The following is a 15,517-nucleotide window of genomic DNA, read 5'->3' as shown; positions in this document are numbered from 1 at the left end:
GTGTGACAGTGACTGTGTCAGCCCCTCACCCATCATCACATACCTCAAATACTCAGACGACACTGTGGTACCCACACTACTCAACAATAACAATTCGGTTGCAAGCTACCATGACTCCATCTCCCATCTCAAACAGCAGTACATGGACAATCACTTGCACTTAAATGTCTCCAAAACAAAGTAACTGGTCTTCAACCCCTCCAGCACACGCAGGTCAGCCTCCAACCCCATGCACATCCCCATCAGTATCAATGGTGAAGTTGTTGAAATGGTGGAGAACCACAAATATCTTGACATCACCCTAGACAATAAACTGAGTTTTGAACAACACACCATTGACATCCATAAATGCTGCCAACAAAGACTTTCCATCATCAACTCAAAGCACTTCTTGTTTCCACTTGATCCCACTTGATCCCAGTCACCCTCTCCACCCTCACTTTGTACTCCTCTCATCTGGTCACTGTTACAGGTCACTGGCATGGAAGAAAGTGAAGTTCAGCAGGAGTTTTGTCACCTTTGCCATAACAGAACTGAAGAGAACATCCCGACTGTAATGCAATTGTTCCTGAGTTTGTGTGTTTGTGTAGGTAAAGTTTGAGAATGTGCTGGTAGTGGGTGCATTGTGTGGGATTCATGTATGTAGTTATTAAGTTTGATGTATTCTGTCCATTTTTATGTATTTGTCTGCTCTGAGGTTGTATGGAAGGTGGAAACAATTTTCCTTGCAGAAGGACAGATAAATCTAAATCTAAATCTGTCCCAACTTGTTTGAAATGTGTTGCTGACATCAAATTCAGAATAAGCATATATTTACAAAAATCAATGAAGTTGGAAAAAAAAAATTAAAAATTAAATACATTGTCTTTATACTGTTTTCAATTGAGCATATGTCTAAAAGGATTATCAAATTATCACATTCTGTTTTCATGTTTTCCACAGTGTCCAAACTGGAATTGGGGGTTGTACTTCATGTGCCCCCCATAATGCTTATTCATATTCAAATGTTCATATTGTTGGAGCTGTATTTGCGCTTAAGAAAAGTTAGTATGTGCAGAACAAAAAAAATTAAAGTATAGGAAAAGGTGGTGAGTGAAAGATAAGTGAGGCATTTTTGGGAAAGTTTTGTTTTTATTGATGATGATATAAGTATCTATTGGAAATTTATTACTGGTAGTACGTCAGCTGCTCACCCAGACTTCCGCATTTCTCTACATCACAAACTACAATGGAAATAAGACTTTTAGAATTTATTGTCCTTCATATAGCTCTAAAAGAACTATAATGAACTACTACTACTACAGTCTACTCTGGATTGTACCGGGTGAAGTTTCATTTTCCTCATGAAGAATCTCAATTGAAGAATTGTAAGAAATCAAAAAAGTGCATTTTCCAACAGGTGATAAAAAGTTAGTGCTCTATGTTACCTAGCCAGCTGACATAAAATTAAATTAGCTGTTGCACAAGGAGCAGGGTTTTTATCCAGACAGTGGATGTCAAGTTACTCATGAAATTTAAGTTAATTAGTGACATCCGATATAATCTGCTGTAGTATTGACAGTTGTCATTTTAACCTCTAAAGGTCCATGGCAGATAAAAATCAGTAGCCCGCTAACCTGAATATGTTGTTCATCAAGCTTTGCTAATTAGGAGGAGGGAGGAGAGACAAGGGATTTGATAGCAGATTTGTTAGCCACAGAGTTCAGTAAATCCATCTGCTTTGCCAACCTGAGCATCAGAACAAAGAGTCACTTGCTCTGGTGTACGTAAATAATTTCCCATGTTTGTCTAATTTTCACTTTCATATGCAAGTGAGCTTTGCCAATATCCTTCTGTTCTCTCTGGTGCTGATAGTTTCCACACGAAAGCTCACCAAGACTTTGTCTGTGAACTTAACTACACTCAATGATAGCAAAGGGCAACAGCAGAGCAGGGGGTGGCTTCTTGGGCTTCAGCTCCGAAAGTTTCCTCAAAAGCCTGGGATCTTTCAGATTTTTAAAATAACTTCAACTTTGTGTAATTTCCCCTCAGGCTCTCTGACTTGACAGGCAAATCAATGGAGCAAAGTTACATTACTGTTTTCCACTTGTCTGCTATGTTTTCCCTATAACAACTTCTGGAAACATATACTTGTCTCCAGTTACTCTGTGGTTTCAAATGACACCTAAAATATAGGTACAGATACCCTTAATATGAATGTAGATGACCAAAATTTTGATTTCCATTAATATAAATACAGATATTGATGATGACGTACAGATTTTTAGGTGGTCTATTATTTCAAATGGCTTGAAAAATGGTGCATATAGACATGTACCTGGACCCCCCTAGCTTTGGGATAAACCCCGAATGTTTATGACATCTGGCTCCACCCCTGGTAAAAGGGGTCTGTGGATTGAACTATGTTTGTATATGTGTTCTGACAAGGCTGACAGATTTAGGGTAATATCTGGTCACTGGCTCAGCTATAACCCAGTTTAGGTGAATAGGCAATTCTGACCTGTCAATGTGTTCTCTTTTTTCTGTACTGATGTGTCAGGACTGTGATTGACTGGCCACCTGTCCATGGTGTACACTACCTCTCATCTTATCCATGTTGGGACACATGTAAGTTCCAGACAGCCAACAGGAGAAACAGGTTAGAGATTGAATGGGTAGATACAAGACTCTGCTTTGTCTGTTGCTCTGTCTCTCTCATTCCCTCAAACACACACATACACACAGTGGTTGTTGTCTCACCATATGGGTCCAAATTTCTCAAGGGCATCTATCAGGTCTGCTTCCACCACTGCCTCACACAGACCCCTGACATGGACCACAGGGCTGGGAGAGATACGATGGGAGTCTTTACCATTATCCTGCAACACACAGTCAGAAACACATATTTAAATACACATAAAAGAAAGCCACAAGGTCAGGCACAGTTACACACTATGACTGTGTTCACATCTGAAATTCTTCTGAAATTTCTCCTCGCGGGACAAATAAAGGAATATTGATCTTGATCAAGCTAATCTGCAGCTTGCTGCATTTGCAGCACTCCAAACACAGCGGTCTCTGTGCTTCAAATAGATCCACGTCTACATCCCTGGTAGATTACTGTATAACATGAACATCATTCTAATGTTCCTAGTGCAGTTGTCTGGATGGAAGATAAAGTTAATGTCACAGGGAAAACTTTCCAGTTGTAAATTCCTGTCTCATGGTTTTACAGACTGCTGTGGAGTCTTTTAGCATCTTAAACCTTAAACACAGTAATCTGTTCTTGAAACTGGACTCCCTTGATCACATTTCATGTTCTCATCAGTACCTGAAAGAACACACTCCCACCAATGCAGCCCTTTGTTTTAAAATGCAGTGCCATTTTTCTCTGAAAACATGCTCTGTTACCAGCATTAGATTTAGATTATGTGGCGCTAAAGGCTGTGGTGGGGTGACAATTCACTGCTGATGCAGTTTTAGCTGTGAAAGATATAGGACTGAGTGGTTGTCCCACCTTCTTTGTTCATCTTTTGTCTAGTCTAGCCATCTTTGAACAGACCTGCTCTCAACCACAAAGCTGTGTGGTCTTATGTGGGCAGCTGTGGCTCAGGAGGTACAGCAGTCATCCACCTATCAGGAGGTCGGTGGTTCGATCCCTGGCCAATGATCCTTGGGCAAGATACTGAACCCCAAAACTGACCCCAATGCTGCCATCGGTGTGTGAATTCATATGTATGTCGCTTTGGATAAAAGCGTCTAATTGTAACTGTAAATTGTAATTATATGGAAGGAGATGGAACCCATGCCTGTTGATCTTTTGTGACCCCCTCCAAGTCCATACAAGAAGGGGGTTAAAATCATTGACAACCAATTATTACATGACTGAAGTTCCACACATGGTAGGTTCATAGTGTGGTGTAAACAACATGAATCCATCCTTCCTTGTCAACTGTTCAAGCTGGTGTAGTGCGGGAAAAATTTTCTTGGCACTCATTAGGCCCCTTAATACCAGCTGAGGTTGGTTTAAATGCCACAGCCGACAACCTAAGTTTGTTACTGACCATCTGCATCCCTTTATGTCCTCATTCGAACCGTCTTCTATGGCTACTTCCAGCAGGATAGCACTTCATGTCACAAAGCACAAAACAAGCTGCTTTCATCAACATAGCATTGAGTTTAGTGAACTCCAGTGGCCTTGAAAGTTACCAGATCTGAACTCAAAAGAGCACCTTTGAGACATGGTGAAGCATGCATTGCAACATGAATGTGCGGCCCACAAATGTATAAAGTGGCCACTTAGTGTATATGTAGTTGGCTTATTTAGCTAAACATATGGCCAGTCAATTTATAATTACTGAGCAAAACAACTGACCTCTGTCTGAAGGAAAATTAATCAGTGCAAGTTAGATCCAGTTTTCTCATTGTTTCAGCTTGAATTATTATAACCCATTGATGATGAGGAAATAAGAGGTCACCACAGGACAGCAGTGGTGAAAAAAGCACATTGTGAGAGAGAGAGAGCAAGAGAAAGAAAATTTGAATTTCAAAAACATTTTTAAAAAAACATAGTAAGTTAACTTACAAAAACAGAAGAAATTGAAACCAAACATATTATTCATCTCAAAATAAATCCAAAAACCAACTCATCTCTTACCAAAGAACATAAAACATCACCATATACAGTTGTGTTCAAAATAACAGCAGCGTGTTCAGTAAGTAAAGCTCAAAATCCTTATAATAGCTTTTATTTCCATGCATGCAAATGCACTGGGAACACTGCACATTCTATTCCAAATCAAAACATGAAGAAAGATTTAGCAAATTTGTTATTACTTTACAGAAAGTGAAGAAAAGGCAATTTTGGGCTGTTCAGAAAAATGGCAGTGTCTGCATTTTTCTTTACAAACTCAAACATTTACTGTATAAACTGAAAAATGCTGAACATTTTAACATTCGGATAAAGATGTTTTTACAGCAAAACCCAAAGAACCTTCCATCCCATTTCTTCTACTGAGGTAGACAGCCATTTTTCCTTGATCCAAAACAAAATGAAATGTGACATTTCATTCTCCACTTTTAGCTGAGGATGAACGTGTGTGAAAACATTTCTTCTAACACTCTGTATGTTTGCGGTAGCAGCTGAAACAGGGAACACAGTCTGCCACAGTCCAAAAAACAGCGATGAACTGTTACTCTTGCAAGCACAAAGGACACTTACATTTGGATCAGCTACTGACACAAAAGACAATACAATGCTCTCCACACAAGTTTGACCTCATTTTAAACCCTTGACAAGCTCTCCAAATGGTGTCAGACCATTTTATTTGTCATTTTTGCTTTTATCAACAGTTTGTACATAGTTTTGCCTCCCACAACATTAACCTGTTTGTTGGAGCCTTGCTGGAATCCAACAGCTGACCTGTCTTTAAATCAGGAACATGTGCCACTGCAGGGAAAGGATCATCGACATTTGGTTGACTGCGTGCATTTAACGAAGAGAATTGAGATTGTCAGCTCACACTTCCAGATATGGAGCAGTGATTGATGTACCTGACAGGTCTAACTCCCAGTGAGGCTTGATCTGCAACACTGATTAGATGAAGTCCAAGCAGTTCCACTTCATATTCCAATGTGATGATCCCCTCCTGGAACTCCTTGAAGAGCTCCTCATAGAAGGCAACAGAACATCTGTGAATCCCTGTAGACTCCTGCAGCAGTTGGCCAGTGTTGGACCAGGGAATGCTTGAGAGGAAGCATCAGATTGAGCTACAGATTGAGGAGCACTTCCACAACAACGCCGACCCCGCCGCATGTGGCAGGCCAAAAAAGGCAGCCCCATCAAACAGCAATGCCTCCCTCCCTAACGAGCTCAAAAACTTTACGCTCCATTTGACAGGGACAACAAACAACCAGCCATCAAAACTGCTCCCCACCCAGATGAACAGCCCCTCAACGCTCTCCACTTATGACTTGCATTCTGCACTCAGCAGGGTGAATGTCTGTAAGGCTGCTGACCCTGACGGCATACCCGGCCACATGCTCAAGGTCTATGCAGAACAGCTGACTCGGACCTTCACTGACATCTTCAACCTGTCACTGGCCAAGGCAGCAGTCCTCACGTGCATCAAGACCATCACCATCATGCCAGTACCAAAGCAGTCAGCTGCAGTGGGCCTAAATGACTTCTGCCCCGTCACACTCACCCACATCATCACCAAGTGCTTCGAGAGGCTGAGTTTTGGCCCACCTCAAATGCCGTCTTCCCCTCACACTGGACCCCCTTCAGTTTGCCGACCAACCAAATAGATCGACAGAGGATGCTATCTCCACAGCACTGAACTCCACCTTGGAAAACAACAACACAACAACAACACCTACGCAAGAATGCTGTTCATCGACTTCGCAGTCATCCCCTCCAAGCTGGTCAACAAACTCAGTCACTACGTTTACATGTAGTCAAAAACCCTTTCCTAACCGGAATATGGGCAATAATCCGGTTGCGCACAGTCATGTAAACACCTTAAAACCAAAATATGTTGATATTCCGTTTTTTAAAAACCCGAATATGACCCCTGGGTTGCTCCTTTTCTAACCCGAATATTTGGTCATGTATACACCTATTGGAATATCCCCATCGAACGGAACATTAATTTGTGTTCTGCACATGTTCTATTCGCAAGGAATCTTGGTCTTTTGAGTGCAGGAACTACTTGCTGAAAACATGGTGAAACAGAGGACACCACACTTTAGGAGCGAGGAGACAAGTCACCTCGTAAGTGTGGTGAAAGACATGAATATCATGTCTTTTGTAGATGGTAGAAAGTTCCGGGATAGCGAGATATACGAGAAGGTGAGCGAAAAGTTACGCTACATTAAGCTGAAATGACGCACATTGTGTCATGACGTTCTCCATACGTCAACACATTGTCCGTGTGTCGCTGTTTTGATCGGGATATCCCAATTGATTATAATTACCATGTATACAGGAATAACTCTGTTTGCTCACGCATGTAAACAGTTTATTTCGAATGTTTCAGAAACCGGAATATTGACCATAACCCGAATATTGACTGCATGTAAACGTAGTCACTGACCTCGGCATCAGCACCTCCCTCTGCAACTGGACCCTGGACTTCCTGACCAACAGACCCCAGTCTGTTAGGTTAGACAAATACACCTCTGCCACCCTGACCCTGAACACTGGCGTTCCACAGGGCTATGTGCTGAGCCCTCTCCTCTACTCCCTCTTCACCCACGACTGCGTGCCTGTGCATGGTTCTAACTCCATCATCAAGTTCGCAGACGACACCACAGTGATAAGCCTAATTAACAACAATGACAAGTCAGCCTACAGGGATGAGGTTCAGCAGCTGGCGATGTGGTGCACCAACAACAACCTGACCCTCAACACCAAAAAGACCAAGGAGCTCATCGTGGACTACTGGAAAACTAAAGGCTGCAGTCACATCCCCATTCACATCTACAGGGCTGAGGTTGAACATGTCTCCAGCTCCAAATTCCTGGGCATCCACATCTCTGAGGACCTCACCTGGACCCTCAACTCCTCCATCCTGACAAAGAAGGCTCAACTGCGCCTCTTCTTCCTGAGGAGACTGAAGTAAGTTAACCTGGCTCCTCAAATCCTAGTAAACTTCTTCCGCTGCACCATCAAGAGCATCCTGACCAACTGCATCTCAGTATGGTACGGCAGCTGGGCAGCCTCCGAGCGGAAGGCCCTACAAATGGTGATGAAAGCCACCCAGTACATCACTGGTGCCCAGCTAACTGCCATCGAGGACCTCCAGGACAAGTAGTGTCTAAGAAGGGCACACAGCATCAGAAGAGACAGCTCCCACCCCAACCATGAACTGTTTGCCCCCTGCCATCTGATAGGAGGTTCAGGAGCCTCTGTTCCCGCACCAGCAGGCACAGGAACAGCTTTTACCCCAGAACTGTTACCCTGCTGAGCTCTGTCCCCCAGCTAACCAGAGCATTTGAGCAGAAAAACACAGCAGGTCACTGGCTTTTTGTTTATGAGAACTTCAATATGTTCTCTTGGAGTCTGCTAAATCTTCAGCTTCACTATTTCTCTCTCCAGAGCTTTCATAAACCTGGTCCTTGTGACAATGAGAGTGTACTGTAGGCACAGATGTTTCATTTTACCCTTCCCTATATTCCACCACTGTTGTAAAGAAGTGCATTCTAATTTTGTCTTTGTATATTTGTTCCAAAAGAGGCTGAAAGTCAGTGTATTACCTAAAGGAAATAAAGGTCATCACATTGCCAGTTTGGAGAAGCAGACAAGAGTATGTATCTGACCCATCTCAAAGAAGACCCACCTAAAATAGTCGATATCATCTTAGGTGTACGCTCTATTTTGAATATTTTCACTGCTTTACCTTGCTGTCACACAGTCCTTTCCTTTGGCACCACAATTAAAAGCTAAAGTGAGAGTTTGGTTGTGAAATTTGCAAAACCGTAATCTGTCCACTTGTTTTAATTACAGTTATGAGATGTTCATAGTAATTTTAAAAATTCCAGGACACAGCCATGACATACATCATGGATCTAATTTGTGAAGAGAGGAATGAGCTGGATATAAATCCTCATCACCATGCACACCAAATCTATACTGTAAAAAAGGATTTGTTACCTCCACTCATTTCAAGTTAGTTCAACTAAAATGTTGAGTGTACTTAAATATCACCTTTAACTGTGGCCAACTAATCAGTCCAATCAGAGTAGTTCAGGCAACATAGATTTCTTAGTTGACTCAACTATGTATGTGTAGCCCTTGCTAAAAATGCACAGGCAACCCCACACAACCAACAGGGGCTGTCCACCTCCAACAACGCCATGTGCCACAAGAAACTTGGACATGAGAACTGGACTTTGTTAGGACTGCTTCCATTGATCATTGGTGAACTAATCCCAGAGAATGACAAAACATGGGGTGTGCTTCTTGAATTGAGGGACATTCTTGGCATCACCCTCTTTCACACAGCAATCACTCTGTTATTTGGAAGATAAAATCTCAGTCCATAGGCAGTTGCTCCAGGAGGCCTTTCCTGACTGTAAACTGAGGCCAAAACACCATTTCATAGAACACTATCCCTGCCTCATCAGTTGCTTTGGACCTTTGCTGGATTGTTGGACAATTCGCTTTGAAGCAAACCACAGCTTTTTCAAAAAAGTTGTATGTGATGTGAACAATTTTAAAAACATTTTGCTAACATTAGCTACAAGACACCAGCATATGTTAGCTTACTTCCTTGACATGCCCAGCCTCTTTAAGCCACCAGTGGAAGTTCGCAATGTAACTCTGGCTTCGCTGGACATTTTGGATAACTCTGTCAAACAGGCTATCAGACTAAAATACAAGGATGTTAAGACTGTGTCTCTTGCCACTAGTGTCATTATACACGGCACAAAATACTCGGAGGGGATGTTTGTTTCATTTGGGAGCACAAGCAGACTGCCTGATTTTGGCAAAATTCTCAAAGTGCTGATTGTAGGCAAAGAGGCATCATACATCATTGAAGGCTTTTCAGCCTGGTATTTGGAGCACTTCAGATGCTATGAAGTGATCAGGAAACTTTCCACAGGCCTTGAAGTTGCAGACCCACAAGAACTGAACACCTTTTACCCACTTGCCCCTTACTTGGTGCAAGGAAGACTGACGGTCTCACTGAAGGTATTTTTACTTCACTGAGGTAACTCCTTTTTATAATGAAAATGTTGCATGATTTGGTAAATCATTAATGTCCAAACTTTCTCAATTGAAATTTGTTCAGCTGTTTAAGTGGTATTTTGCATTTCAAATGGAAAGGATAATTGAAGTTCATTACACACTGGACCTTATTTATTTGGCTGCTTCTCTGTGATATGTCATCTGACAGTGATGTTGCCATGTTTCTAGATCTCGGTAATTAACTTTGTGGCTATACTTTTACCATACCAGAACTTAAAAAAAAATTAAATGCACTAAGAACTGAATCCAACCCATTTTTGTTCTAATAGTACTCCTTTTCTGTTTGGTAGCCAGCATTTTGATTCACGTCATTCTTGCCGATGATGACATCAGGCGGGTCCAGATTGAAACTCTTCCAGAGACAGTGGACGAATTTAAGACTACTCTCAAGAGCAAGCTCAATCTAGAAGGTGATGTTGTTATCCAGTTTCAAGATCCAGAGTTCAACAATGAGCTCTGCAACTTGACAGACATGTCTGAGTTACCCACAGAGAGACCAAGGCTGAAGGTAATACTAAAGGCACCATCCTTTACACCGACCTCTGTATCCTCATTGGACTCCGGTGGTTCTGACACACTTAGTATGACCTCAGCATCCTCAGTATGTTCGATCTCTCGTTCCAAGCACTGGTCTGACCATTTCATCATACCCACTTCCACTTATGATGTTGAACTTAAGCTCAGAAAAGGAAATGAAGCCTATGAAAAAGATGGCTCCCTGCTTACTCTGACTGCTGCTATGAAGAGAGACATACTTGACAGAGTAGGAAGTGCTATGTATGAGTACAATGCATATCCAACATCAAAACAAATTGAGGCTGTTGCCAAAGCCCTTACTGAAAAGCATCCCTGTTTGAAAGAGCCTGGTTCTTCACATGGATGGTACTGCTGGAAGTTCAGCCTCACTTTTAAGATCGGTAACTTCCGTCAGAAGTACCATATTGTTGGATGTCCAGAGCTTACAGTCAATCAAAAGAGGTCAGCAGACACATCAACTGGGAACAAGAAACTGAAGAAAGCAAAATGGTTCAAGCTCAACTTCTTGCCTAATATTCCTGATGGGAGATCTCCAGACAGTCTTGAAAGTGAGAGAATAACTCCGATGGACGAGATGAAGAAAAAGGAGGAAAAAGGAGATTGTTGATGGTGAGCCTCCTGTGTCCGTAATTGAGGACTGATGGCCTGCACTGTTCTCAATAATACAGGTAATTATTTTGAAGATGATTATTTTGTAGTCCTACAATCTTTTTTCGCCTTTTGATTCAGCTTTACAAATGTCACGATCTGCAGTCATTCAATCTTGGATTACAGTTTGAGTTATGTTTCTGGGAAGTTATTTTCTTTTTGCATTTTATCTTCAATTTTTCCACCTGCAGAAATTTACATTTTGATGGCCTGTAAGAGCCAAAGCTAACCCAGCGGCAAACTCTTTGCTCAACCTTATATACAGTACTTACCTGCTGACCTGCTACACATACCTTTCTTGGGATCATCCAACTCTCTTTATACTTACTGTCATACTGAACTACAAAGAAGAATCCAAGCAAATACTAGTCATTAATTTAAATTTTATTATGCTATCCAATCACTAAACTTGCTTTCTGTCATCCCAAAGGACAGTATTGCTATTGTAATGTAATTCTATGCTGTTATGTATGTAGACTATATTGATATATTACAAGGCTCTACTTGTGCATGTATGTATTTTATCAGTGTGTTTCATGTTTTAAGCATACCACTGAGTCATTTGTTGTTCTCCTTCCAGATTAGTGCAGAGCTTATGCAGGTGGTTTCTACTGATCTCTACCAGTCTTTCTTTGATGGACTCGACAAGTATGCCCCAAGACTGCTGGAAATGTACAGACTTCGAGGTAGTCACAGTTCTCACGTGCACAGTCTGCTTCAGCCACTTGATGAACAGGTAAGGATAGTCTGAGTCCGATGGTACCCAATCCTTTGATTGAAAACCTCATCAGTAAAGTCACCACAGAATTTTAAGTATCCCTAGCCTTTTGCTATTCTCTCCATGGTACTGTTGATATTTGATTTCACTGTATTGTGTCATATTTCATCTTGATAACCTATTTCAGCAGGAGTTACATTATATTAAGGAAGGTCTTATAGTGCTACATCATATATCCAGTATACAGTAGCTGGATTTTGACAGAGCAGCTATGTCCCATTTAGTGTGTACCTGATTGTGATCTAGCTAAATCTGTTCTAAACCACACTTTAGCTTGTCAAATACCAAGTGACTCAGCATCAGCCCCAGTGTAATCAGAAATAAGACTGCTACAGATTTGACAGTTTGTCTTCTGTTATTGTTGTTCTTCTGTATTGAGGGTTCAAACCAGAAGAAAAGAGCAGCTGCTTTGCTTGGACTTCCATATTACCTGAAGGAGGATCCCAACAATTTCATCTGTGTCTGTGAAGTATGTGAGTTAATTTTCAATGTGGCATGGGAAACTCACAGTTAAAAACAATTTATGAATAAATGTGAGATGGAGAGAAAGCTAAATAACTGTAATTTCAACATGATTTTCACATACTTGTGATACTATAAATACACTCACTGACCCCTGAATTAATGTCTCCCTACATGTTAAAAAAAAAAAAAGCTAGTCACAGATGAAGAAGCTGCATTTTAAAATCTTTTCCAATCACAACTAAACACATAAGCCCAATTCCCTGCTGTCTTTACAAACATTATTAAAAAACCTTTAACAGCATCAGAATCAACATTTAATCATGGTCTAGACTCCAGCTACTGGACGTGCTGCCTCTCCATTTGGTTTATGTTTGAAAAGGGAAAAAAAAGATTTAGTTTGATCACATTTAGCTTATGAAATGTCGATCTGTCGATCTGTTTACACTAAGGGAAAAACCCTCATTTTTTAAAAAATCAATTATTTTATTTCATAATCATTTAATTTACTTCAAATTGGGTCCATCATATTTGGTATTAGGAAAACTTGTAAGATCAAGTGTAAGAATAGAAAGTCTGTGGCTTTAAGAGCAAAACAGGAAGTAACAGTATTCAGTCTTCTGTACAGCTTCCAAAACCTACACACATACTAAACAAAACTGTTTCACTAAATTTGTGCGCCATATCCCTCTGTTGAATATCTTGTCTCTGGTTTAGGTAACAGGGATACAGCCTAGTACAAGACTAACGCAAAATTACTTTGAAATATCTAATGTCTAACTGATATGGAGGTGTCCTGAAGTGGAACTTGAATATTTAAGTAAACTGGCAGTATGTAATTTCATGTTGAATGTATCAAAATACTGCCTTTGTCATTGTGTATTTACCAACATATAGTAGTAAATTAAGGATGGTATAGTGATGGCACATTTTACATCCTTAATTACTGAATATTTCATTATGCTCTTTAGACATCCAGTTCAGAAGAGGAGGCCACAAAAGGAGTGGACATTGGCCTTCTTGCTGGCAAAAGAGGTGATTGATGTTGGTGTTGTTCTGGGGAGCACATCATTCTGCACGACCTAAGAGATGTTCCTAATGCTTTTGCAACACTGATGGGTCTTCTGTACTGCCTTAACATAGACTATCCCAAAGGACTGAAGTATACATTTGAGCTAAAAGTTTTCACGGGCATTGGTGGCAATTGTTCAGCCAAAGTTCATGGACTCTGAAACAAGATGCTTCAAGGCAAAGTGTAAGCATGTTGGCCAAGTTAATGGCAACTATCCGTTGGTCTGTTCAAGCTCACATGATTAAGACACTCAACACAATACCTATGATAAAAAGAAGGCCTATAAGTCACAGAAAAAATGCAGCTTAATGCAGATGTTCTACAGATGTTATGTGGTACATTGTTTAGTTAAGAGATAATCTGCCACTTAGAAGGTTGTGTAATGTAACTATAGCACTTCAAGTTAAGCTGTAAGCTTTTATATTTTGCAATTTCTGCTTTATACCTTGACAGTTGTTGTCATTGTTGTTGTAAATGCACAGTAAGACTATTTTGCATTCTTGTATAATAAATGTTAATAGCTACAGAAACATGTTAAATATGTGGTATTTTCCTGTTCAACTATGGCTAATGGTGATTTAATACCATGTAGGTTCATACCAAAAAGGCCACTGTCAGTATTGAAATGAAATAAAACAGCATTCTGAATGTTCTTTGCTGTCGATGAATCAATTTAATGCAGGACTGGTTAGAAAATAGAAACTTAAGTTGTGTGGGCAAACTATGCAGTTGAATTTTTTTGAATGAACTTAACATTGCAACTAAGATGAACTATTCTTGGAAAAGTAACCTGGTTGCCTTAAAATGATCAGTTAATTCAACAAGATTCTTAGTTGAACCAACTTTTATTGGTATGTTTACACAATTAAAAACAGAAATTGATTCAACAAGATGCTTAAACAGCTTTTATTTTCGTGTTTGTACAACCCAAGATATCATTACAAGTTTGTTGGTTTTACTAGTCATCTTTCTCTGTTGTCTCAACTATGATTTAGGTTTGTACAACCTGGAATGTGTTGTAGGTATCACTTGAAGTTCTAGTTGATTAAACCTGAGGTATAAAGTTGATCGAACTATTTTACTTAGCTTGCCTTACTCGACATTTCAAGGCAGCCAGGTTATAAATTATTTTAAGTTGAGATAGCTTGTTATTTTTGCTGATTATTTCTTGGGAGATCTGACACTCAACTGGAAGTTAATTTGGATTATTAATAATTATAATAATAATAATGATACACTTGTTTCCATGACTCTCTTGTCTGTGTTCTATAGATATGTATAATGCATAAATTGATCTATTTAGCACTTTATGCATTGTAATGGTTCACTTAGCATTTACTCTTTTTTTATCGCTGGAATGATGTGCAATGTGAACCTCTCACTAGCATTCAGGTGATGACTCAGCACACATTTTTCTGAGATTTCAGAAGTTCAAGTGCTCGAGTCACTCTTATCTGTTATAAACCTACAATAAACATGTATGTAGGTGTATGTGTGTAAGAGCACATGGACTGATGTAAGGACAACATGTGAATGTGTCTGAATTTTCAATGGTCAAAGGTCCAGTTATGAACTTATTTAGAGGTTACCTGACGTCAGCATCAAGCTTAGTCAAATTTTGGATGGAATTACTTGAATTACAGCCTTGTTGTTTTATGCCTCTGCCAACTAGTCAAGCTGCATTCACATCCATGTCTGTCCAGACCCACAGAATATGTAGTATGTAGTGAAGACTGAAGGAAATCAGGTATTGAGTGCATTTTGTGGTGAAATCGCAGTTATCACTATATTGACATGTGTGATTCCAGTGAATCATTTCCGAGAAACGTGTTGTCTTCACTTAGAGACTATTTTTCCAGAGGAGCACAGAGGACTGATAAAGAGCTTCATCACATAACCTGTGTTATGGTGTTGAACAATGGCCAGAAAAGTGTTTTTGCAGAACTTGAAGACGTTGCAGTGAAGTTGACCTTTGACCTTTTGGATATAAAATGTTATGACACATCATATTACCCTATGAGACATTTGTGTGGAATTTTGTCATAACTAACGTATGAATCCTTAAGTTATGGCCAAAAATGTGTTGTTTGAGGTCACATTGACCTTTGACCACCAAAATCTAATCAGTTCAGCCTACATCTGGCACAAATGTGCCAGATGTAAGCATTAATGAAATTCTCTGCAGGCCTTCCTGAGATATTGTATTCATGTGAATGGGACGGATGTGAGGTCACAGTGAGCGTTGACCACCAAAATCAAATCAGTTCATCCTGCAGGCCAAGTGAAC

General features: G+C 40.2%; 1 protein-coding gene across 1 annotated transcript in view; it reads right to left on the bottom strand.

Moving 5' to 3' along the window:
* The window catches only part of hnrnpll (heterogeneous nuclear ribonucleoprotein L like), a 71,163-nt gene that overhangs the window by 38,253 nt on the left and 17,393 nt on the right, over positions 1-15,517 (bottom strand). The window contains exon 2 of the mRNA XM_076743892.1: positions 2,740-2,858. Within this exon, the coding sequence (XP_076600007.1) occupies positions 2,740-2,858 (119 nt within the window). The remainder of the gene's footprint in view (positions 1-2,739; positions 2,859-15,517) is intronic.

This window comes from Chaetodon auriga, chromosome 11 (genome assembly GCF_051107435.1).
Source record: "Chaetodon auriga isolate fChaAug3 chromosome 11, fChaAug3.hap1, whole genome shotgun sequence".
In the NCBI taxonomy this organism is placed as follows: Eukaryota; Metazoa; Chordata; class Actinopteri; order Chaetodontiformes; family Chaetodontidae; genus Chaetodon; species Chaetodon auriga.
Note: the sequence above shows the minus strand (reverse complement) of the source record. Positions and strands in the feature narration are given on the sequence as shown.